Below are 26154 nucleotides of genomic sequence, written 5' to 3' on the forward strand. Positions count from 1 at the left end.
TGTGTGTTTGTGATTTTTAGAAAATTTGTCTCGTGGACTTGTCCGGTGTTCAGACGTCGATTCATACCGTCCTGCAAAAATACGTGGGAGTGTCCGATGAAGACGTTCCACCTGTGGACAAGCAAAAGTCACGTTCTGCGATGTACAAACTGATAACTGCCACCGCTTATTCTGTTCTCAATTATTGCTCCAACGATCTCTCTTATTCTATGTGTGACGGATGCATTTTAGATAGACCCGGACAGAATTCTCATGTATGTTTGACGTGGTCCTCTGCTTTTTACGATGAGAACTTAAGATATGTTTGTCGCAATCTGAATATGGGCCCCGTGTTGTATGTGATCACGGTTATTGCGTGTTTTCTTGATTGTTGTGGTATTAACAAGAATCATGTCATAACGTTGGCCAACCTGGTGGAAGGCGTACAAACATCCCCGACCCCCTGTGAACAATTGAGAACGTTGTTTCAGAAATGCCACCGACCCTATGTGACACTTGTTGAGAAATTTCTGCATAATACATTTCAGAATGGCACATCTGTGAATACCTTTCTTTTCCCCCTTTTGTAAATAAATTTTAAAAACTTTCTGTAATAAATGTACATTTTATACATTCACATGTATAAAAATAAAAATGTATTTAGAAGCCGTTGAGTTTGTGCAAATTTTGATACTAAAAAATATTCGATATTAAAAAAGATCACGCTGCATTTAGGGAGGTCGCTTTTGATCAGTAAGAGGGAGATTGACGCCGATACGCCGATAGACGTATGGTTTTACCAATAACGATGAAAATAACGGCTCTGCACCGAGAAAACTTAAAATAGACCGAGAGCTGTTTAAACACAAGTCCTAATACCGACAGCGTGTTTTCACGGGTTCCTTACTTTAAAAAACAACACCGTGCACGCTCTTTCCCACATAATCCTGAACAGCTCTTTAAAAGTTCTTTAAAAGCCGGAGCAAGTCTTTTTCTGTAGCGGTTCCATTCTTATGCCCCGGCTGAAGGAGGGGGCCGTCTCTTCTCTCATCCGATACCACCAACACAGAAAGTCCTTCTCCTGGTTTGTTTTAATAATGTATAATCATGCCAATTTTTGGCTAATGGCTTTTTGTAAAACACTTTGGGCAACAAAGAAACAAAGTATAAAAATACACTGAATAATCGGACACACCCTGTTATTACATATAAGCTTTTTTCCTTTATTTTCACTTTACGGTGAAACACTCCCCTGTAAATATGACCTATTGAACAGGGTAGGAGTGACGGTGTAAAGGCTGCGGATCGCAATTGTGGGAGGATAGGTTTCTTCGGCGTTTGCTTGGGCGGATTAAAATTAGCTGGGGCAGGCGGGGTAAGAAACGGAGGGAGTCTATCTGATTTTATATAGGAAAGCTGGTGTAATATCGTATAAAGATGGCTACGAATCAAAGGGGCCGAGGGTGAGCATAATGGGAAAAGGTGAGAATGGGGGAGGCCGGAATCAGGCTGGGGTACAATAAACATATTACAAAGTAACACACGAGAAACAGCGTTATAGTCCGCTGCTGGATCATGTTAGGGAAAGGGGGGGGGGTGGTATGTTCCGTGTCTATACACGTAGGTAATCCCATCATTCTTTTACCCATGTTCTTTCGGCCGGTACTTCCTCTACATTTCTATGACCGTATCTATTACGGATGCTTAATTTGTCGGCTTCTCGGTTTGTAAGAAACCTACCGATTGGGGGAAAGTAGGTTGTAAAATCGTATCTGTATAGAACCGGCGGTATTGGGGCACGGTTGGAGCAGGCCGACGTATTCATCGGCAGTCATCGAAGAGTCGCTATGCTGAGCGATCTGACAGCCGAGACAAGGCGACTGGTGGATGGCTACTTGCGACGCAACCTGAGTGGTTCGGTGCTGTCTCACAGCCACACGGCCAAGACCCTGCGGAGAGTGGCTGACAAGCTGGAGAGCCGTGAGAAGACATTCTTTCACTCCATTTGCTCCACGGCAATCTTGCCGGAGCCTGGTAGGGCAGACGTCCATTTGAGACGTGTGGCGGTGCAGATGGCATCTGATGGCGGGCTTAACTGGGGTCGAGTAGTGGCGCTGTTTGTGTTCACCGGCACCTTGGCAACAGCTCTGGCTGAGCGGGGGGCCCACGAGGAGATCGGCGGCCTGACAGAGGCATTGGTCATCTATCTGTCTGTGGAGAAGCGCGAGTGGCTGGAGGCGCATGGTGGCTGGGAAGGGTTCTACCGCTACTTCAACAAACACGGTTCTGATTCAATCAGCCGGTGCGATACCAAAAGCAACACTATCATAGCGACCGCCGGATTTGTCCTAGCAGGATTAGCTTTCCTCATGGCCGTGAGATAAAAGTACATCGTGAACTCGAAACTATGAACAAGCGCTATGAAACTATGAACAAGTACCCGTGATGAGTCCGCTCTATATTTTTACAATTTTAATAACGTTGCTTAAATCGGTGTCTAGGCCTGAATGTTTAAATGAAGCACAACCCACCTTGGCAACGTCAAAAAACCAAACAAATGGAAACAAAGATTGTTCAGGTCCTAAGTTTGTATGTTTTGTTAGTTCCATTCTAGAGAACTGAGGCGTTATGCTAAAATACGTTAGATGACCTTGCGGTGCAATCGGCGTAACGATGTGTGTTTGGATTTTTACGGTGGGAATTCTAAGCTTATTTCAGTCGAGCACACCACGTGTTTCATACCGTCATATCTAATAGAAAAGCATTTTATTAAAGCGAGAATATACAAAGCGTAGCTTTTTTTAATTAACAACAATCTGCATCCCGACCCACGTGTCTACAGTTCCCCGCGAATGAGGCGTCTTCCACTTTGGTGTCGAATAGGAGGGAAGGGGGGATTGCCGGGAAATCCTGCAAGGGGTGGGGGGGCAGGGTAAGAAATACACGGCGTACATCTTTGTCGTGTTGCGATTCACAAGGATTAGACACGTGTGTATGTACAGAAAGTGTAGCAACGATACATCCGCTTTATCAATGTGAGAAAACAAAAACAAGCGTGCTATTTCCCCCACCCTACTGAAAAAATACAGTTCTTACTATCCGCTTCAGGATACGGGTCTTATATACAAACAGACGTGTGTGTTTTCTCATCTACATGTGGTTGGGACATTCTCGATTCTAATCTGTATGTTTTTCCTTCTTTGCAACCTCTTCTTCTTCCTCCATGAGGGAATCAACCTCCTTTGGAGACTCCGGTGTTTGCGCTTCATCAACCGGGGGTTCCCTCGCCTTTTCCACAGCTTCATCCTTCGTGTCTGCTTCAGAATCTCCAGAGGTATCCTCCATGTCCGCTCCGGAATCACCGGCGGTATCGTGCTCGGCATCTGCTAGGGAATCTTCCTCATCTGAATCTTGAAAGTGTGCTAGACCCCCGCAGTATGGGCAGTGACAGGTGTCCGGCCTCCCTGAGTTGACCGCTGCCACATTCTCTACCTAAAAGTTTGAAGGAAAAAAAAAAATAGTATCCTGTCTCATGAGCGGGCCCCCCACCCCCCAATTCCATACACCTCGGTGTTTTTTTTTTTTAGGCCTTACATTCGGAAAGAGCGCTTTCAAATAGACCGTTTCCTCCACAATCTCCATATTTTCTTGTGCCTTCCCTCCACGTTCTGACTCCTTGATAGAGACGCCATTCTCAGAGAGCTCTGCCTTTTCCCAAGCCTTCTTTGTGGAACTCTCCCTCAAAGGGGATTCATTATTCTCCACCTGTGTTGAGTTCTTGAGATTAGAACCACGCTTTCTTAAAGATTTGAGCAACACCAGGGTTAGCATCCCACACATGATCAAATCCTCTAAATCAGCGACTTTGGTCTCTGATCCCTCCGCCGCCTAATTTAAAAAAAAAGAAAGGGCATAACGCTACATGACCCGCCATGGCAATCCTCCCCGCTTTCCTCTTTTCTCACAACTTACCTGTGCATCTGTTTCTGCTTCCTGGTTCCCCAAACTCTCCTCTTCCATGTTTTCGGGTACAGATTCTAGAGGGGTCTTCTCGGGGGCGGTGTTCTCCGCTTCTATCTCATCACCGTTGCCTTTTCTTGAATGTTTGTGAGGCTTGATGCCTAGGGGTCCCTCCATGTTAGAAAATTTCTCCATGGTGGTACGGAGCCGTCAGAACGGCGCTCGGGTTTCCCGTATTTAAAGAGAATCCTGCGCCGACCCCCCCCCCCCGCACCCGCTGGCACGTTTGAACAACGGCGACTCCCCTATTGGTGGCGGGCCGCTGAGCCGAATTCGCAGAAGGGGGCCTATCTCGGGGTTTTCAAAAGTCAGAGTAACAAGGTTGTCTAACGTTATACATCGCGATCGCGTATTATATTTTATTCGATTATATACAACGACCGTCTAAGACACGCGTAATCAAAACATCGAATTGCGCGGATGCTTTAGAAACTACCGCCGAGGGCCCCGATTTGCGTGCCTTTGTATTAAAACCGAAGCGCGCAAAACATGATCAAATAGCAATCTATGACAAAGGAACGGTCGTAACATTTCTCTATCCTCAGTGCCTGCGGAAGTAATAAGGATAACGGCGGAGATGGGAGAGGGAAAAAGGGTGTCGTATAAACTAAAAATACAAAGCTGTAAAATAGAATTGAAAACTGCCGAAGAGTTGAATAATAAATATGATTGTTTCAAACGCAACAAATAAAAAGTTTGGTGGAAAGCGATGTTAAAACTGAAGGAATAAGATGAGAACAAACAGAAATGGGAAAAGTTCTGCTTGGAGACAATGAAAAATTAATTTCAAAAATCTATATGTTACTTTTAAAATGAAGTAGTGACATCTCAAATGATTAAGTGGGCAATTAATGTAAATAAAGAAATATATATGGAAACTTGGGGATATTTGTGGAAGAACTTTATGAAACTCTCAACGTGTCAGAGTATTAAAGAAAATTGTTTTAAGATGATGTACAGGTGGTATATGACTCCTAAGAAATTGGCAAAAGATGAATAATAAGATGCCGGACAGATGTTGGAAATGTAAAAAACATGAAGGTTCTTTCTACCGTATGCGGTGGACTTGTGAAAGAGCGAAAAAGTATTGGCGGATGATTCAACAAGAAATTTCTAGGATCTTGGGATATGAATTTAAGAAAGTCGCAGAGACTTTTCTGTCGGGATTACAAATGGAAAAATTTCCAAAAGAAAATAGAACTATAATTTGGTGCATGCTTTCAGCCGCTAGGACATTATATGCGTAGTTGTGGAAGCATGAAAAAATACCAGAGAAATGGGGTTGGATTGTAAAAGTTATGACATTGTGTGAAATGAACGAGTTAACAAGAATTTTAAGAGGTTATGATTTAGAAGTTTTTAAGATGGAGTGGAAAATAAAAGGACGTTGAACAATTTTTGATAATGATGAAGTCTTAGAAAAAAAAGAAGAATGTTAATTTTCATTTTTTATTAGTTAAGGGTACCTTTAAACATTAGTATTTTAAGTAAATAACACCGGCGGGGGTCAAGTAATGGGGGAGGGATGGCTAGAAAGTAATATGTGGGATAGTTAAAAGAAGTTATTAATGATGCAGGACATATAATTTGTTACCAAATAAAATTGTTTTAACCGTGAAACTCAGGTCGTTAGCAGAGGTTAGAACCGCTGTGCTGCGGCTTTACCACTCTGCACCACTGGGGCTCTTATTTCTCTAATTATCCGCATGTAAATGTTTCATGGGAAGCCTGAATATAACCGACTAGCCCAATTTTGTCAGAGCTTGGACGTCAGTAGGGTTAGCCGTGTAACAGTAGCCTCTGCGGTCTCTTACAACTGTCCAGCCTCCGCATTTCATTGAAACCATTGTGGTGTAGTGCTTAGTTTTTACATCCTGTTTCCCTCCCTAATCATGATACCAAGCAGCTTATCAATTGTTTTTCTCCTTTTCCATTTTATCTTCGCAACAGCAACCTTGTGAGGTAGGCTAAGGCAAGAGAGCGTGATAGGCTCAAAGTCACCAGCAATCTTGCGTGGCAGAGTCAGGATTTGAACTTGATGGTTCCGGATCCTAGTGTGGTCCTCTAATGCCTATCCTAGTTGAGAACATTGTTCTTACATTTCAGTCTCAGCAAAAAAACAAAAACAAAAAAGGGGGGGCTACAGTAAAGTAAGTAAAATACTCCGCTGGCTCTAGCGGGTTAAGTGCTAAACAAGAACCTAGGAGACTCGTGTTCAAATGCAACTCACTGGGTGATATTGGCAAAGATGAATAATAAGATGCCAGACCGGTGTTGGAAATGTAAAAAAAAACATGAAGGTTCTTTCTACCGTATGTGGTGGGTTTGTGAAAGGGCAAAAAAAAAGTATTGGCGGATGATTCAACAAGAAATTTCTAGGATCTCGGGATATGAATTTAAGAAAGTTGCAGAGACTTTCCTGTTGGGATTACAAATGGAAAAAAAAAATCCAAAAGAAGATAGAACTATAATTTGGTACTTGCTTTCAGCTGCTAGGACATAACATGCGTAGTTGTGGAAGCAAGAAAAAATACCAGAGAAATGGGGTAGGATTGTAAAAGTTATGACATGGAGTGAAATGGGCAAGTTAACATGAACCTTAAGAGACTATGATTTAGAAGTAATTAAGATGGAGTGGAAAAAGTTAGGACGTTGTATGCGCGGTTGTGGAAGCAAGAAAAAATACCAGAAAAATGGGATTGGATTTTAAAAGTTATGACACTGGGGTGAAATGGGCAAGTTAACATGAACCTTAAGAGACTATGATTTAGAAGTAATTAAGATGAAGTGGAAAAAGTTCAGAAGATACGTAGAAAAAGAGTGGAAAATAAAAGGACATTGGACAATTTTTGATAATGACTAAGTACAAGAGGGAGGAGGATATTAATTTTGGTTCTTATTAATTAAGGGTACCTTTAATATTAAGATTTTAAGTATATAACACCGGCGGGTGTCAAGTAACGGGGGAGGAGTGGGTAGAAAGTAATATATGGGATAGATAAAAAGTAATTATTAATGATGTAAGAAATTGAAATTTATTGCCATATGTTACTAATAAGACTGTTTGAAACAAAAACATTTTTCCACCCTCAGATCACAATCGTGCCAGGTTTTTTTGTTTTGGTTTTTTTAATCTTAAGAACATAAGAACATAAGAGAAGCCATGTTGGATCAGGCCAACGGCCCATCAAGTCCAACACTCTGTGTCACACAGTGGCAAAAAAAATTTATATACACACATACACTGTGGCTAATAGCCACCGATGGACCCGTGCTCCATATTTCTATCTAAACCCCTCTTGAAGGTGGCCATACTTGTGGCCGCCACCACCTCCTGTGGCAGTGAATTCCACCTACTCTTCACCTACATGGCTTCTGCAAAGGGAAGTCCTGCCTCACCAACCTTTTAGAGTTCATTGAGAAAGACTCGCCAGAGATTCCTGAGTAAACTTAGCAGTCATGGGATAAGAGGATGGGTTCTCTTTCTGATTAAAAAACTGGTTCAATGACTGTTAGTAAAGAGTGGGGATCTGTGGACAATTCTCACAATGTAGGGAAGTATGCTACGGGGTCCGATAAGGATTGGTACGGGGGCAAGACTATTTCATTTATTCATAAATGATTAGGAACTAGGGGTGAGGTGCTGGTAAGTGTAAGGTGATGGCATAGTGGGTCAAAAAAAATCCCCACTTCACGTATAAGCTAATAGGGATAGAACTTGCTGTGACTGAGAGGGGGGAAAATCCCAAGTGTGTTGAGGATAGTTTGGTGAAAGTGTCAACCCTGTGTGCTGCAGCGGTGAAAAAGGCAAAGTCTGTGGTAGGTATTCTTGGGAACGGGATTGAGAATAAAACAGCCTATATTGTAATGCCCCCATATAGATCTATATCGCAGCCTTGTTTGGAATAGTGTGTACAATTCTGGTCACCGTATCTCCAAAAGGACATTGCAGAGCTAGAAAAAGTACAGAGAAGGGCAGCAAAGTTGATTGGGGGGGTTGGGGGGGGGGGGAGCACCTTCTCTATGAGGAAAGGCTGATGAGTGACTTTTCAGTTTAGAAAAGCGATGGCTATGTTAGGGGAGGGGGAGGGTGTGGGGTCAAGATAGAGGTTTATAAAATTATGCAAGGGGTGGAGAGAGTTGACAAACAGAACTTTTTCCCCCTTTCAAAATACTAGAACTCAATACAACGAGGCTGATAGCATATTCAGGGTGGACAAAAGGAAATACTATTTTACACAGAGAGTGATTAAAATGTGGAATTCGCTCCTCTCTCTGCACCCTTGGTTCATCAAGGAGATCAGTTCCTAGGCTGCCCGTGACCCACAACCCCCTCTTCTCCCTAAAGCAGCAACGATAAGCTCTTCTTTTTCTTATAGAATCCTAGGCAACCTCCTACTGCCGGGGCCCTGTTCATTGCTCAAGTAACCCCCAGACAGCTCCTTGGAGTGCTAACAGGTGGAGGATGCTGACGATGGAAAAAAGTTGTATTGTGTGCCAAGATATTAAGTGAGCTGCATGGCTCAGAACTAAGCCCCAGATCTTCTGATGTTAAGAGTTCCATCAAAAGCAAATGAATGCCTACTTGAATACAATTAAAGGCTCAGATCCTGATCTTGGTGGAACCATATCAAAAATCACCAAAGTTGGCAGTAAATATTTGTGTTGTCAACAATACTTGGGGAACATGGGGTGAATGCACATTTAACAGGGCATGTAGAACTAAAATCATTTAAAACACTGCTTACTGTTGCTTGTTTTTATTTAAAATTTTATTTTATCTACATATTGGACACAGTCAGAGTATATCCACAAAAAAACCAGTGGGGCATTCTGTAACCTGTGTGTTTCTATACATGTCAGAAAATCCTATCTTTGTTTATATTTAAAATAACCTAAATTGTATATCTCTGTCCTGCTTTTGCATTTTTCTTAAGTCTACATTTTTCTGCACTTCACAGCCATAAAACCCCTTGACCTCTTAGGACCATTTTTGGGGGTCAAACACTATTCTCACAATTAGCCCATACATAAATTTGATGGAAAAGCTATTTTAAATCACAGACCATAAGAACAGGAAATTTATTGCGTGAGAACCTAATTTCATCTGTTTATTTTGTCCAGGTCTAAACTGTGTCAGCATTAAATAATTTGCTAAGATTCTTGCTCTCTCTCACAGGGTGAATATCCTCCCACGTCTGCGAGATATACATTTCAGCACTTGACCTTTTAAGGTCAAATACTTTTGTCTCACTCTGAGAACAGGCACTGAAGATGATAGAAAAATGTTAGGATTTAATGTGTAAGAAAATGCTATATGTTTACAATTAATGTATTAGAATAGGCATCTAAAATGCTGTTAGGTGGCTAGGTAAATGTTAGGATTTAATGTGTAAGAAAATGCTGGGATGGTTACAATTAATGTATTAGAAGGGGCAGCAAAAAAGTACAATCCCACTACGTCAGGCATTCATTTACTGATCAGGAGGTGGGGGCTGGTGTGGGGGAGGGGCAGCTGTTTAATGAGGAAATTGTGGGGGAGGGGCAGCTGTCACTTTTTGATTTCTGTTTGATGATGCGTTGTACGTACTGTATTCTTCTGATGGGTATAATATATATGCTCCACCTAGCTCCTGATAATGAGCAAGCTGTGGCATTCTGTACCAACTGGAGTCTCTGAGCTGATACCAAGAACAGATCCATGTAGAATGCATTACAATCTTGGTGTTACCAAGGCATGGATCTAGGTGGCCAGATTGGCCAAGTCAATATCTTTTGCCATCCACGAAGTGAAACTGACCAATTTTTAATTTAACCGATCCTGAATAAGCCTTTGGCATTAAAAAAAAAAAGGCCCTGGGGAAGGCCGTGCATTTTTCCCCAAAACATCTCCAGTTTGCTTGTTTGCTTATTTGTTTAAAGGAGGGGGAATCACCTAAGGGACTCATGCTTCATCATTTCTGTAAATGGAGCAGACTTTAACTTGTGAAAAAGCCATTCTAGAATATGTTCAACTCTCTGAAAATATTGATGGGTAGAGGAATAACAAGGTGCTTTGGTAGAACAGGTAATACAGAATGATACAAGAAAGCTGATTTGTATATTTATTTGGCCATTTCTATGCTGTCTTACTATTTCTGAAAGATCCCTACAGATACTTACAATAGGAAACCATCAAACACTACAAATACGTACATAGGCCTGAAAAATGATAGCAAACTCACTTTCCCATATGGCCATCACCAATTTAAAAACTTGATACAAATACATTTAAAATTGCATTCCTGTCTTTCACACTTGTATGCCAGTTGAAGGAGAGAGGCTTTAAGTTGCAAATATCTTTTGCTCATTAATACAGAGCTCATGAGATGTGTTGCAACATCTACAGAACTGCATGAAAGAACAGAACTGAAATCACTATTGAGATCTATCCACTTTCTACATCTTTAGGCTGCACTTATCCTGTGTTGAAACAGTCACAGATAGGGAGACTGAGAGGACAAAGTTCAGGGGGCCTAAGTCAGTTGGAGGGCCCCTAAATCCAGCATTGTGCTGCTGTTCATTGAATGCATTTTTAAATATTCTAATGCAGTTCTGACTGCATCCACTAGGGGTGCAGGGAAGGCAAAACACAGTAAAAAACGCTTTGCATTTTGTTTCTTCTACTGAGTCAAGAGATGCAGGACTGGTGATGGCAGCTGAGTCATGTGATGAGATATCCCAGGACAAATAGGGGGATAGCACTCATGACCACTTCCCAGTGTGGCCCTGCCTCCTGATCTGCTTAAAGCTTTGTTTTTGGTATAGCCCAACAAAAGAATTTTAGAAATTGGCAATCCTATGAAATTGCTGACAGTCATCCCTGCCCCTGGGAATTACAGTTCCCAAGGTGCTGTGGTGGTGGTGGATGCAGAATGTGCCATCAAGTCACAGCCAACTTATGGCAATCCAAGGCAAGAAATGCTCTGAGTTGGCTTGTACTGCCTGCCTCTGTGTAGCGATTCAAGTACTAACCAAAAGCCAACCCACCTTGGTTTCCAAGATCTGATGAGATCAGGCTAGCTTGGGCCATCCAGGTCAGGGCAAAGTTCTCTGAGAAGAGGAAACAACTACTGAACTAGTTTAAGCTTGTGGTGTACATCCAGTGATGTTAGACTCCGATCTCTAGGAAGGCTGGAGAAATCCCAGAATTACAACTAATCTCCCAACTGTAGCAGTCAGTTCACTGGAGAAAATGGCTGTGTGAAGAAATGCATTTTTTTTCCTCTTTGGAGGTTTGAAATAAGCAAAACCTTGGGACTTCCGGGGCAGGAAAATGTCGAGCTGAGCTGCTTCTCATAACAGGAGCAGGCTGGAACTTCTGTTTGGGTTAGTGGAAGACAAATTAATGCCTACTGCCTACTTTTCTCAGTCAGAGATTAGTCCAAGATATGCACAGGAAACTTTGAGGAGATTTACCTTGGCAAAAAGGGAGTCCCGGGGGGGCTTCTTTGAGGGGGTCTCCAGGAAGAGTTGCATTTTCATCATCTGCAGAAGTTTTCAGAGTCATTTATTTGACATAAGCTCGACAGAATCCTAACCTTCTTGGACATTACTAAACATCTAAAGCTACGCAAGACCGGTGGGAATTTGGATAATTGGAAGAGAAGGTACAGATTACTATCTTTCACTCCAGGACTATTTACAGTTTAATGGAGTAAATTTAAAAGGTGGGAAATGAAAATCTAGAAAGCTTGGAAGAAGAAGGGAAAAAGAGGTGAAATTTGGACTTTGTAAATATAAAGGACAGTGCTAAAAAGTGGAAAGGAATTTATTGTTTGGTCTACTTGAGGTTTTGAAAAAAGAGCCCCATCGTCACAGACCTGAAGCATATTCAAGCAAAACAGGAAGTACATCAAGTATCGTGAGATCTCCTTACTAGTGTGAATGAGACTTCGTGGCAAGTAAACCAGGAAGTAGTGGATGGAAAACCTACTCTAGGAATATAACACCATTGAGAAATAGCAGCGGCCATTGCTTGGAGGTCAAAATTAAAATAAGGTTTTTAAAGTGTTCGGGACATTAAAAATTGTTGGAATTAACTCAGAAGAGGACAAAAAGATAAGTATTATTGGACATATTATGTGTGTGGACTTTAGAAGTTTTTAAAAGGGAAAAAAATTGTAAGGAGCAGCAAAAAGTCGCAACTGCCATTTTGAAACATTTAAAGAGTTTAAAAATAAATATCTTGATTTTGGGAGCTTGGAGGATGGCAAAATTAGGCTTATTATAAAAGGCAAGTCCTATTCTTTTGAATCTGATAGTTAAATTTGAATTTGGTAAGGTCTAAATTTTTGCTGTTTTTTAAATGTCAGAACACAAACAACCCTGTACAAGGGCTACTTCATTAGAAAAAATGCAGGACCAATTAGAAGCAATGGAGGCCAGAATGATGAGAGGTATGAGAGAGATGATAACTGAATTAAAAAAAAGAAATTATTGAAGAGATTAAAAAAGATATGGAGGATCTCAGAAAGGAAACTGAGGAAACATCTAAGAAAGTGCAGGAGGTAGAAGGCAGAATGAAAGTATATGATTCCACCTTGTTGAAAATGCAAGAAAAAGTGACAATCCATGACTGCAAATTGATGGAGACTCAGATACGTCTGAGAGGAGTACCTGAAAAGGAAGATGGTGATCTAAAAGAATATATAATAAAAATAATTGCAGATTTTTTAGAGGAAGATCCTGAACAGACTAAAAACATGTATGACTATATGTATAGAATGAACTCACTTTATGCCAAGAAAAACAACTTACCAAGAGATGTTGTTATAAGATTTATGACAAAGGAAATGGTGGGAAGGATCATGAATAAAAACTTTGAAAAGACATTGATAGTGGGAGGCAGTAGAGTAAGAATTATGAAGGAATTGCCAAGGCAAGTGCTAAATGATAGAAGAACATATAAAAAATTGACAGAAAAATTAAGAGATAATGGAATAAGATTTAGATGGATAATACCTGAAGGTCTGAGCTTCGAACCTCAGGGGAAAAGAATCACAATTACAAATGCACAGGAAATGCGTAGATTTTATGAAGAAAATAAAGAATTTGCATCATGATGGATTACAAATTATTGTCTTGGAATGTAAATGGAGTAAATTCACCACAAAAATGAAGGGCAACATTTCATTGGATTAAGAAAAAAAACTGTAATATAATTTATTTACAAGAAGTGCATATTAAACAAAAGGATTACAAATTTTTATGGAATAAACAATTGGGACGAATTTTTTTCATTGGCTGAGCAGAAGAAAAGGGGAGTGATTTTTTATATTAAACAAGAATTGGAGCCAAAATTAGTGTTTAAAGATAAAGATGGGAGATTTGTAGCAGTAGAAACAATATTAAATGGAAAGAAAATGTTGCTATTGGGACTGTATGCACCTAATGGTGCAAAGGATGCTTTTTTAAAAGACATTATACAACAGCTTGATGAACTGACCTATGATCAAGTTTTGATAATGGGAGATTTTAATGGAACAGTTAAGAACTCATTGGACAGGTCTGGAGGGAAAAAAAACAACAGTAAAGAAGGAAAACTGCCAAAGTCTTTTTTTGAATTGGTTAAACAAGAAAATCTAGAAGATATATGGAGGAAATTTAACCCTGAAGTTCGGGACTATACTTTTTTTTTCAGCAAGACATAAAACTTTTTCTAGAATTGACATGTTGTGGGGAACTAACGATTTAGGTCTTATAACAAGGAAAATAGAGATTTTACCTAAGATTGGGGCTGACCATAACCCAATAATGTGGATTACAAAATTGTCCAAGAAGTTGAGAAGATGGAGATTGAATGAAGATTTGCTACAGAATAAAGAAACAGTGACATAACTAGAAAATGAAACTAAAGCCTTTTTCCAAATGAATGACAAAAAGGACATAGATTTCCAGATGGTCTGGGATGCTTACAAAGCGGTAATGAGAGGAATGTTGATTACTTTGAATAATAAGGACAAAAGAGTAAAAGAGAAACAGATGTTGGACATTCAAAATGAGATAAAGAAAAAAGAAGGGGAGCTGAGAAAAAGGTCAGGGAAAAAGAAAATTATAAGGGAAATTACAATATTACAAACTCAAATGAGACATTTGTTAAAAAAGAAGTGGAATGGAGTTTGAAAAGATTGGAGCAGAAAACCTTTGAGGGAGCAAATAAACCGGGAAAGTATTTGGTTTGGCAATTGAAAAAAAAGAGGGATTATTATTATTATATTAATTATTAATAAAATTGTGGTCGATGGCAGAGAAGTGGTTACCCAAGAGGGAATAAAAAGAGAATTTTTTAAGTATTATGCCAAATTATTTAAAGGTGTTAAAATAAAGGAGAAAATAGATGAATATTTACAAAAGGTAAAAATAGAGCCCTTAACTGAAAATATGCAAAAAGTTTTGAACGATCCAATTGAAAAAATAGAAATTGAAACAGCAATCAACGCAATGAAAAATGGAAAAGCACCTGGGCCAGATGGATATACAACTAAATTTTTTAAAATCTTCAAAAAGGAATTAATACCAAAGTTGCAGAAGTTGATGAATACGATAAGAATGTAAGGGAAAATACCAAACACATGGAAGGAAGCTGTTATTTCGTTGATACCTAAGGAAGATAGAGATGTCATGAATGTAAAAAATTATAGACCAATTTCGCTATTAAATAATGACTATAAAATTTATACAAGAATCCTGGTAGAACAGCTTAAACAGCATTTGATAAATTTTATAAAGGAAGATCAAGCAGGTTTCCTTCCCAAAAGGCAAATAAGAGACAATTAGAACTGTTGTAAATATTGTAGAATATTATGAAAGACATCCAGAAAAAGAAGTAGCATTATTCTTTGCAGATGCAGAGAAAGCATTTGACAATTTAAACTGGGACTTTATGTTTGCAGTAATGGAAAAAATGGAGCTTGGAGAAAGCTTTATAAGAATGATAAAAGCAATATATTCTGAACAAAGCGCAAGGTCATGTATAATGCAGATCTTATAGAAGATATGAAAAACAGCAAAGGTACTAGACAAGGTTATCCACTTTCACCATTGTTGTTTATAATGGCTCTTGAAATATTATTGATGCAGATACAAGAAGAAAAAGATATAGAAGGATTAAGAATAAAAGGATTTACTTATAAATACAGAGCTTTTGCTGATGATATAATGTTTATAAATGAAAACCCCATACAAGTTACACCTTTGTTGTTAGCTAAAATACAAGAATATGGAGAGTTGGTGGGACTTTGTATTAATAGAGAAAAATCAAAAATTCTGTGTAAAAATATGCAGATAAATAAACAAGAATTGCAGAAACTAATGGGCTGCGAAGTCACCTCCAAGGTAAAATATCTGGGGGTGGAGATAACAATGAAGAATATTGATCTGTTCAAAAATAATTATGAGAAGTTATGGCGTAAAATGGATGAAGACGTTAAAATGGAACAAGCTTAATTTGTCATTGTTGGGTAGAATAGCTGCAATTAAAATGAATATTCTACCAAGAATAATGTATTTGTTTCAAACTGTTCCTATTGTGAAGGATAGTAAACAATTTTATAAATGGGTGAAGAAAAATTTCAGAATTTGTGTGGGCCGGGAAGCAACCAAGGATTAAAATGAAAATTTTGACAGATGCAAAAGAGAGAGGTGAATTTCAACTACTGAATTTAAGATTATATCAGGAAGCAGTTTGCTTAGTGTGGATAAAAGAATGGATAACGCTGTTAAACAGAAAACTTTTAGTGTTGGAAGGTCACAGAAATAAATTTGGCTGGCATGCATATTTGTAGTATGAAAAAAAGAAGATGGACAGTTTTTTCTCTCACCATTATATAAGAAATAATTTGTTAAGTACATGGATGAAATATAAGAAGTATGGAGATGAGAGAAGACCGTTATGGATAGTACCAGCGGAAGTAATAAAAATAACAGCTGAGATAGGGGAAGAAAAGTGGTTGTCATATAGTCAACTGTTAAAAATACAAAGTGGCAAAATAGAACTGAAAACTGCTGAAGAGTTGAATAATAAATATGATTGGTTTCAAATGCAACAAATAAAGAGCTTGGTGGAGAATGATATTAAAACTGAAGGAATAAGGAAGGGGCAAACAGAAATGGAAAAAGTTCTGCTTGGAGACAATGATAAATTAATTTCAAAAGTATATAAATTACTTTTATAATGGTCTGCAGAAGATGAAGTAGTAAAATCTCAAATGATTAAATGGGCAATTAATGTAAATAAAGAAATACAGATGGAAACTTGGGAATATTTGTGGAAGAACTCTATGAAACTCTCAACATGCCAGTATATCAAAGAACATTGTTTTAAGATGATGTACAGATGGTATATAACTCCTAAAAAATTGGCAAAGATGAATAACAAGATGCCAGACAGATGTTGAAAATGTAAAAAGCATGAAGGTTCTTCCTACCATATGTGGTGTACTTTTGAAAGAGCTAAAATGTTTTGGCAGATGATTCAGCAAGAGATTTCTAAGATCTTGGGATATGAATTTAACAAAGTTGCAGAGACTTTTCTGTTAGGCTTGCAAATGGAAAAATTTCCAAAAGAAGACAGAACTTTAATCTGGTACTTGCTCTCAGCTGCTAGGACATTGTATGCGCAGTTGTGGAAGCAAGAAAAATACCAGAGAAATGGGATTGGATTGTTAAAGTTATGACATGGAGTGAAATGGATAAGTTAACAAGAACTTTAAGAGACTATGATTTAGAAGTATTTAAGATGGAGTGGAAGAAGTTCAGAAGATATGTAGAAAAAGAATGGAAAATAAAGGGACATTGGACAATCTTTGATAATGATTAAGTATAAGTGGAGGGAAGATATGAACTTTGGTTCTTATTAATTAGGGGTACCTTTTAAAATGATGTTTTGAATTTAGTACACCAGTGGGGGTTAAGTAAAGGGGGGAGGGGTAGGTAGAAAGTAATATATGGGATTAAAAAAGTAGTTATTAATGATATAAGAAATTGAATATATTGCCATATGTTACTAATAAAAATGGTTTGAAACACAAGAAATGAGCAAAACCTCCACTTGGGGTTTTAAAAGGGTCCCCCCCCCCCTCATCTGGGCAGAGAACAGACTGGAAGGAAGTCAATCCAATTGCTTTCCAGCTTACCTTCATATAAATGCTAATAGATCTAGCAAGAGAGATAAAGGGTGGTCTCCCCCTTCTTCTAGCAGAGAACAGGGTTTTGGAGGAATGAACTACTCGAGTGGCTGCAAGAAGGAAAATCCTGGAAGCTTCAGGAAAAGCTTCCTTAACCTGATCTGACCGGGTCAGTGGGAGGGGAAAGAGAGACAATAAAACTCAGGGGAGCAAGGAGGAAGGGCTCTTTTCCTTTGGTGCTGGATCCATGAGAGCAGACAGAACTCTTAACTGAGAAGGCAGCCAGTGACCATGTGCTCACCTAAAGGCTCAGAGAAAGCTGCAAGGTAAAGGACCTCTGTAGAGATCTGCAACTTACTAAGCTTTAGCAGTGTGTCCTATATTTTGACATTTGATAGGGCACATATAAAGAGAGGGACAAAGGATTTGCATTTTACCCATCTCTTTTGCTTACTCTGTTGCTATGCTAAAGGTAGGCTTGCAAACATTTTGTTTTTAATAAATATTTTATACTTTTGATGCTTGTAGTGGTTCTTTGTACCACCTAGACCTCCATTGTATTGGACATGCTATTTTAAAAGGAGCACCAGGGGAAAGCAAGCATTTGGCAAGCAGCTATCCCTCCAGGGGCACACAAGGCAGTAAACAGTCCCCATGGTGGCCGAGCACTGGGCAGCAGGAGATGCAGAGACAAGGTTTCAGAACTTGAAAGGGAAGCTGTGTAAGAAAAAGCCCCCTACTTTTCATACACATGGACATCGTGATCACCATTATGGTTGCCAGGGTGCCTGGAGTTTTGACTTGCACACATCTGCTCTAAGAAATGGACTTTGCCTACGGTTTCTAAGGCTTATGTGGATATTATAAGCCTCAGCTTTACAGCAGCATTCTACATCTCTGGATGGGTGTTAGCCAGAACTACAGATAAGCTTCCAGCTGCTCCTTGCATGCCCAGTCTTGGCCATTGCAGTGGAAGAAGCCACGCCGCCATGAACTGTACAGGCAAACAGTGTCCAGCCTGTTTCCATAAACCAAAAGCTAGCACCACCAGAATCCATCTTGTTTTCCTGACTCCATTACAGCAAAGCAAGAGACTCACGTATCCAACAGCTGCTTCAACTTCTGCATAAGGCAATCAAGCTTATCTTAGGCGTGGATCCTGCCAGACCGCCTAAGCCTTTGTCTAGTGGAACTCAAGACAAATACTGGTGCCAAGAGAAGACTGAAGAAGAGGAAGACCATCTTCAGCGAGCCAAGTTCCTTTGTGTAAACTGGGTGTTACCTTAGGTAGAAATTTGGCCATCTATTGTCACCTTTTTAGATAAGTTTAATAGTCTTAAGCACACCTCCACCCAGTAATTTCCCCCATTCTTTTCCCCAACAGTCATCCTGGAGCCTCCCCCTTGGCCCATTGTTACCTGGATAGCCAATCAGGTAACTAGGGCCAAGTCAGCTCATTGGCTAGCTATGATCGTCCAATCAGGGGTTGCCAATTAACTGGCTATTGGCTACTGCACTAGTCCAGCCCTTATGGTCACTGCAGAGCCTCCCCTTTTCTGAGGTCATGTACCAGCTGACCACCTCTCCTCCACCCCTGTACCTCCCATCCCCTAAGGGCTCAAGGTAGTCATTATAACCTGTGACACAGCTCCCCACATGTGTGCATCTAGCAGTATCCCAGTTCCGCTGTCTAGATCCATCCCCAATTCTGGCCACAGTTGAGGGTTTCATTTCCCCTGTCCTCTTTCGTCACCATTGGAGCCTTCCTTGAAGACTATGATCAGTAATTATCACCCTGTTTGTCTATCCATGTGTTGTCTCTATATATCTCTCTATTTTTCCTAGGACTGTATGTATGTTTAATGAGCACATTGCCTTGTATGTATGCCTATATTTTTCTGGAATAAATTTTAATTGTTTTACTTAGAGTCCTTGATAAATTTAAGCATTAAATTTCTGGACATGGATCCTGTATATGATAAAAGATCCTAATTAAGCCAGGTGTCCACCTGACAATTCCCCAACCTCATTTTGAGGGCATTTTGGCTTACAGCTGGGAGTCCTGACCCTCCCAGTGAGTAATTCCTGCAAAGGTCATGTCGGTGATGGCAGGCTACCCAAGAAAGAAAAGCCTCTCCAAGAGTTGGAAAAACTTTGGAGAGTGGAGTGGAACAGGGCCTGCAGGCCAGAGCAGGCCCATTCCATCACAGGCTGCTTTGAAGGGTAAACAGAATGGCATTATAACCTGAATCTCTCTGCTCCTCAAACCCTGCCCTCCTAAGTTTCCACCCCAAAATAACCAGGAATTTCCCAACCCAGAATTGGCAATCCTGTTTCAACTAGACCAGTTTACAATTGTTTCCTGTGCCTCTAACTCTTCGGCTCTGCCCTAATTTCTAATAATTAGGGGACATTCTGCCCCCCTACCAGCTCTGCCTTCTGCCTCCCAGCTGGGAGGCAAAAGAAAAATGCTGGAGGAAATAGAGGGTGCAATCAGTATTAGAACAGTTCCGTGATGTCACTTCCGGTACAACTCAGAAGTGATGTTACTACATTCTGTAGTGCTCTTGCATTTGTTCCAAATATTATAGTTAAACCGTAGAGTTTGAAAAGGATGCTCCGGTATCGCTGCTGTGTGATGATGTCATTTTTGGATTGCATCAGAAGTAACATTAACAAATCATCCATAATATCATGATGTTGCTAGTGAGACCCCAGTTCTCATAACTCCCCCACTATCTGGTAACCTTAAGTCAGGGGTGTCAAACTCATTTGTTATGAGGGACGGATCTGACATAAATGAGACTTTGTTGGGCCAAGCCATGTTGGGCCGGCCAGATGTGTACTTATTTAGGACTAGCAAAGATATAAATTTTATAAAGGACACAGACAAACACAATTAAATATTTTTTAAAAACAAAACAAAAAACAAAACCTTAAAACATTAGCACTCTGTTTTAAAGGTGTTTTCTTTGTATCTCTCCCATGTGATCCAGGGTACTGAACAAAGGAAACTCTGGCTCTTTCCTTCCTTCCCCAGGGGGCCAGAAGGTGAAGGAGGCTCAGCCAATAGATGGAAGACAGGCTTGGCTCAGTAGCTCTGCTGTGCAACTGAGAGAACCTCCCAAGGGAGGAGTCTCAGCCAATTGAGAAAATAAAGACTTTGCTCTGTAGCTCCTGTGCAATTGAGCAAGCCTTGCAAAGCAAGCTGTTATGCAGAAGGAAGCAAGAGAGAGGGAGAAGGAAGCAGATGATAGCCAATTGCTCAGGGGTCTGACATGAGCCCTCTGAGGGCCTGATTCGGCCCCCAGGCCGCATGTTTGACACCCCTGCCTTAAGTGATTCCCCCCCCCCCCAAAAAAAAAAATATTTTAATGTTCTTAGGTGAATTCCATCACAATCTGCAGATCTGGACCCAGTTGACCATTTTGTTGAGTTTTATACATCCTCTGTTCAGAACAAATATCTGGGGATTTTTTTAAACAGATGAAGGGCCTGCTGGATTAGACCAGTGACTAGGGTTCCCATTTGCCCACTTATGGCAGGAGACCTCTAGCCAATTGTAGCCCTTACTGTCCAACACTCAGCTGAAAATGGGCAAAAACTGGGGTCAAATGGGGGCCACAATCCTCCTTGGGAGAAAAATGAAAATGGAAAATAAAGCCACAGCTACTTACCAGAAGTTCTGGCCATAGAGTTCCTGATGATTCTCAGACCTACCAGAAGTGGTAGCTCTAGCAATCACCAGAAACTCTATGGTAATCTTGCCCTAGGGCTTCTAGCAATTACTAGAGCAGGGGTGGGGAACCTTTTTTCTGCCAAGGGCCATATGGATATTTATAACATCACTCGTGAATCATAAAAAATTATCAACTTAAAAAACAGTGCTCCGCCAAGGGAGAATGATTCAGGCCAGCAAAATTAATGCAAACAATTGTTTTTCTATTTGAAATGTGGGGAGAGCTTAACCTGGCACACACACACACACACACACACACAGCCCACTGCCCTAGGCAAATGCATAGGTCCAGGGCTTTTTTGTAGAAAAAGCCCAGCAGGAACTCAGAAGCATATTAGACCATATCCCCTTATATTAGCATATTAGGTCACACTATCTGGGATAATCAAGTGCAAACTGAACTGTGACAATAACTTTTCCAGGCCCTGCAGCAATTCTGGACGGCCAGCCAGGCGCCAGGGAGGCTGCCGCACAGTACATCTGGGCCCTGTGATCCCTGCCTGGCCCTGGGGAGGCTGCTGCACAGTGCAGCTAGGCCCCACAATCCTCACTGGCCAGCCAGGCCCCAGGGAGGCTGCCACATGGCTCGGTTCGGTCCAGCAATCACTGAGGGCCACACCAAGTGACAGAAGTTCCCCATCCCTGTACTAGAGCTACCCTTGACACTTCTGGGTAGCTCTAGGAATTGTCAGGAACTTTATGTTCAGAAGTTCCAGTAAGTCGTTGAGCTCTATTTTCATTTTCATTTTTCTCCCAGGACTCCACCCCCCAACCCTCCTGCCACTTAGGGGTCCCAATCCTCCCGCTCTAGCGGGGGACCCCAGGTTTTCCAGCCTCTTCCCCCGCTCCCCCCAAAAACAGAAGCGGGGGAAGAAACGGCGCGAAGGAGCGCGGCGAGCTGCCCCTTCTCCGCTTCTGGGATGGGGTGGGGAGGGGGCGGCGGCGCAGCGGCATTGCCCACTCCGCCTCTGAGGTGGAGTGGGGGGGGGTGGGCCAGGAGCGTGGCGGGGGGTGGTGGCAGAGAGAGTGTGCCTCTCTAGGCTGCGCTGGGAAGTGCCTCCTCCTCTTCCTACTTGGGCAACCCAAGTCAGATGCCTTAGCTGCCCGCCCGCCACCTTCTGGCGCGGCCTCCTGGGAGGGGGGGGAGGAAAAGCGAGAGGGCCGCTCCAGGCTGCGCGCGGAAGTGCCTCCCCTTCCTGCTCGGTCTCCGGGGCAACGCCAAGCAGAGGCTCGCTCGCCCACCACCTGGCAGCTGCTGGCTTGGCCTCCTGGGGGGTGGGAGCACGGCTCCCAGGGAGGGTGGGTGGGGGTGGCTCCTTGCCTGCCCCCTGGGTCCACTTGGGGTGAGGGGGGAGTCGCTGGTGGGCGGGCTGCTGCCATGGCTGGTCCTGCCGCTGCCGCCGCCGCCATCTGTTTCGGGGGCCAGCTCATCTTGGAGGAAGACTATGACATCCCCAGCGAGCAAGGTATCCCCTCCTTGCCCTGCCCGGGGGGGTAGGGGTCGCCCGAGGGGGGTCTGGGCCCTCCTCCTCCTCCTCCCACTGTAGGGTTGCCAATCCCCAGGTGGGAGCAGGGGATCCCCTGGTTTGGAGGCCCTCCCCCCACTTCAGAGTCATCAGAAAGCGGGGGGGGGGAGGGGAGGGGAATGTCTGCTGGGAACTTTATTATTCCCTATGGAGATGTATTCCCATAGGAAATAATGGAGAATTCATCCGCGGGTATCTGGGGCTCTGGGGGGGCTGTTTTTTGAGGTAGAGGCACCAAATGTTCAGTATAGCATCTAGTGCCTCTCCCCAAAATACCCCCCAAGTTTCAAAAAGATTGGACTAGGGGATCCAATTCTATGAGCCCCAAAAGAAGGTGACCCATCCTTCATTATTTCCTATGGGAGGAAGGCATTGAAAAGGTGTGTGGTCCCTTTAAATGTGAGGGCCAGAACTCCCTTTGGAGTTCATGATGCTTGTCACAGCCTTGATCTTGGCTCCGCCCCAGTGTCTCCTGGCTCCACCCCCAAAGTCTCCTGGCTCCACCCCCAAAGTCCCCAGATATTTCTTAAATTGGACTTGGCAACCCTACTGCCACTTGACAGGCATTGCTGGACAGTCCTACAAAAGACCCATCTTGTCCAGTATCCTTTTTCACACAAAGGCTGACCGGTTGCGCTGCAGGACCAACAGATAGAGCACAAAGGCTAAGGCCTTCTCCTGATGTTGCTCCCTAGTACTGGAATTCAGAGCAAGGTTAATATAATTGCAGAGTTGATCTAAATTAGGTTAGAAACAACAACTGCTACTAATAATGTTATTCCGTTGTCTCTTGCTGCATCCGTGTGTGTCCCTAAATGCACCCATAAAAGCCAGAAAATGCCCTGTAAACAAATGGCAAAGTTGAGAGCTCCAGCTGCTCATGATGCTTTGGTTTAAACATGCCTTTGGGCACAGAACTGTTTTCTTTTCTGCTCAGTAGCAAAGCACAGCACAGCTTTTTAAGCAGGCACACAGCATGTACTGTAAATAGAATGTCACAAAGAACTGTGCATACACACGAAAGCTTATACCTTATGACTTTGTTGGTTTTAAAGGTGCCACTGCACTCAAATGTTGTTCTTTAACAGTAGGGGTGAGCAATGGCATCTAGGAAGGTAAATGCAAAGGGGAGGAAGGAGCAAGAATAGACTGCAAGGTGTTCCTTGCTTGCTACTAGCAGCCCTGCACTCACTTAGTTTGGGCTCCTGCTGTCTCTGGCCTCCATTGTTGCCCTCATCCAATAAGGACATGAAGTTTCCCCTCCATCCTGGCCAACACTTAGTAGCAATAGCTTTAGTTAAATCATTCATATCCACATTGTCCTAGTGCAAAGTACTGGGACTGAAACAACTTATAGGCCAAAAAAAGGCTCCCCCCCCCCAAAAAAAAAAATACTAAGCCTAAACTTTTTACTCTCACATTTCTGAAAGATTTCACAAATTGTATTTGTCCAAAGTTTTGAAAGATAGGGCCACATATTTATTTCCACTGAATTGGCATAAATGAGAAAGGTGCAGGAAAGGCAGGCTAGTCATAGTGAGTGTCTAAGAAATAAAAGACAAAAACCAGCCAAGATCTTAAGACTGTCAAAAGTCTACCAAGGAGTTATTTGGAAGCTTCCTTTTGAATCCATAAAGAGAAAAGAAAGTCAAGCTGCACACAAGACCAGAGTTAAAGTTGCATTAATAGACTCTCCCAAGCTCATGTTACACTGCTGTGTCCTCAGCTAGTCTTTGTGCAGCCAGAGCATAGTGAGTGAACTGCAGTTAATTTAGACAGCATCTTAAAGCAGAGGGGAAAATGGTTTCCCTTCCCAGCACATCTAATTGGTGACCTGCCGACTTAACAAGACAATTCTGTTTGAACTGCCTGCCTTGTGGAAATGCTTTAGGGTTTTATTGCCCTGTCCGTCACTATGAGAAAGGATGCATAGTGAAAATTATGTTGCAAATTGCTTACAGGAAGGGCTACCAAGAGCAAGATACTGGTTTTTTTTTCCTGTATTAAGTCACAGAGAGCATGCTTCCTGCTTGGGACAGATGACCTACCACCATTACTAAGCCTCCAGAAACAAAAATAAATGGGATGGTGATGAAAGTGTGCTATCTCATACTATTTACAGAAAGCATCTGACCTTCTGTCTTCTGGCAATCATGAGTGGTATGTATATCCACAGTTTTTCAGCATGTATTCTGTTTTGGAGGCCATAGACACTGGCCAGTCATATGATTGACTTCCAAAAAAATTAATCCAGTGCCCACAAACTGTTGGACAATGTCACATCAATGCTGTGTACCACCTACCTCTGATATATTTCAAGGGTAACATGTCATCTATAAGCAACTTCCAAGTAGCAAATCTACTTTCTAACACATTCAGCTCATCACCCTTCTTTAAAAGTAAAATTTTGGTATGCGGCATCCAAAAGGAACTGAACTAGATGTGAGAGAGTTCCAGTACTTTCCCCAGTTTATTTTATTTATTTATTTATTTATTCTATGACTTATATCCCGCCCTTCCCATAAAATGGCTCAGGGCGGCTCACATCAATTTATAGGATGTGGGGTGAATTCAGATGACCAGTTTGAATGTAGGACTTGAGAAGATGAAGCAGGTACAGGGAATGTTGTTTTGGTTTTGTAGCAAGCGAATTGGTTGCTTAAATGATTTATGTCATGGGTGTATGCTGAGACAGATGCTTGGAAAACATTTGTGAGTCACAGTCTGTACCATGACATAATGTTGAACTTATCTGACATCTCACTAAGAAAATCTTCCTATGACTGGCCTCGCTTTGTCACCTTTCACATCTCTACAGGTGAACACAGAAACCAGACAAACCAGTGGAGATCTCATTAAATGAATGAGTTTGTGGACTGTCATGTTAGGTAAAGAAAGACATCCACAGTGCTAGGGAAAGGTCTGCCATAGGGAAGTATCTGCTTTTGTTTGCAACCTTTTTATTTTCCCAGATGTATAGCAAAATTATATGAGCCAGAGTGATATGCTCAAAATACAAATAGGAACTCTATTTTCTATGAATCAGATGATGAAGCATTAAATGTGTTTCATGCTCAGTGGCCTCTGGATGCCTAATAAAAGCCCACCTTATAACAGTTTGCCACATTTTTATCATATGACCAAGCACAGTAATGAAGCAGCGGTGAAATAGAATGCCATTTTCTGATGCAAAAACCCATCCAAAATAAATGTTCAGGCAAAAAAAATCATGCATGGCTATCGCAAGGTTGTAATGTGTGAGAGGGAGAGATCGACACAGTAGCAGTCAAGAACGAGAATGGAGAAGCTGGCCAGGCAGAAGAGAGAATGACAACAAGCAGAATGTGTGAGGTTGAGAGAATGAATATCTTATTATTCAGATCATATGTCATAGGCTTATTTATTGAAGACAAGCCTAGCAAATGGAAGACCATCTCTGATTAAATTAGAAAGTTGCCCTGAGTGGTGGTAATCATGTTGCAATCTCACCTGTTGGTCAAATTAGGCCACAGTGGGAAGGTTTCAGTTTTGTCTGATATCTCTATCTCTGAATGAGACAGGCAAGTTCCTCACTCAGTGTGATGTTTTTTAAACTGGCTCCAGGAGAGGTGTTGTGCCACTGGCTGTCCAGCTGCTGCAAAAGCTCTCACTGTGGCAATTCATATGTGAGGGCTCTTTCACATATTCAGGATCATAGAGGTTATACACTTGAGCAGTAACTCAG

The 26154-nt window shown here is 41.6% G+C and overlaps 1 protein-coding gene across 1 annotated transcript; it reads left to right on the plus strand.

The window, feature by feature from the left end:
• The first annotated feature begins 1826 nt into the window (after positions 1–1826).
• LOC132574325 (anti-apoptotic protein NR13-like) lies at positions 1827–2363 on the plus strand. Its single transcript, XM_060242687.1, has one exon. The coding sequence runs from the start codon at positions 1827–1829 to the stop codon at positions 2361–2363; it is 537 nt and encodes a 178-aa protein (XP_060098670.1).
• The last annotated feature ends 23791 nt before the right edge of the window (positions 2364–26154 follow it).

The sequence above is a fragment of the Heteronotia binoei genome, chromosome 6 (assembly GCF_032191835.1).
Source record: "Heteronotia binoei isolate CCM8104 ecotype False Entrance Well chromosome 6, APGP_CSIRO_Hbin_v1, whole genome shotgun sequence".
Lineage (NCBI taxonomy): Eukaryota > Metazoa > Chordata > Lepidosauria > Squamata > Gekkonidae > Heteronotia > Heteronotia binoei.

What these genes read in the sequence shown, in the direction of transcription:
- LOC132574325 (XM_060242687.1), top strand. Translation starts at nt 1,827, where the DNA reads ATGCTGAGCGATCTGACAGCCGAGACAAGGCGACTGGTGGATGGCTAC.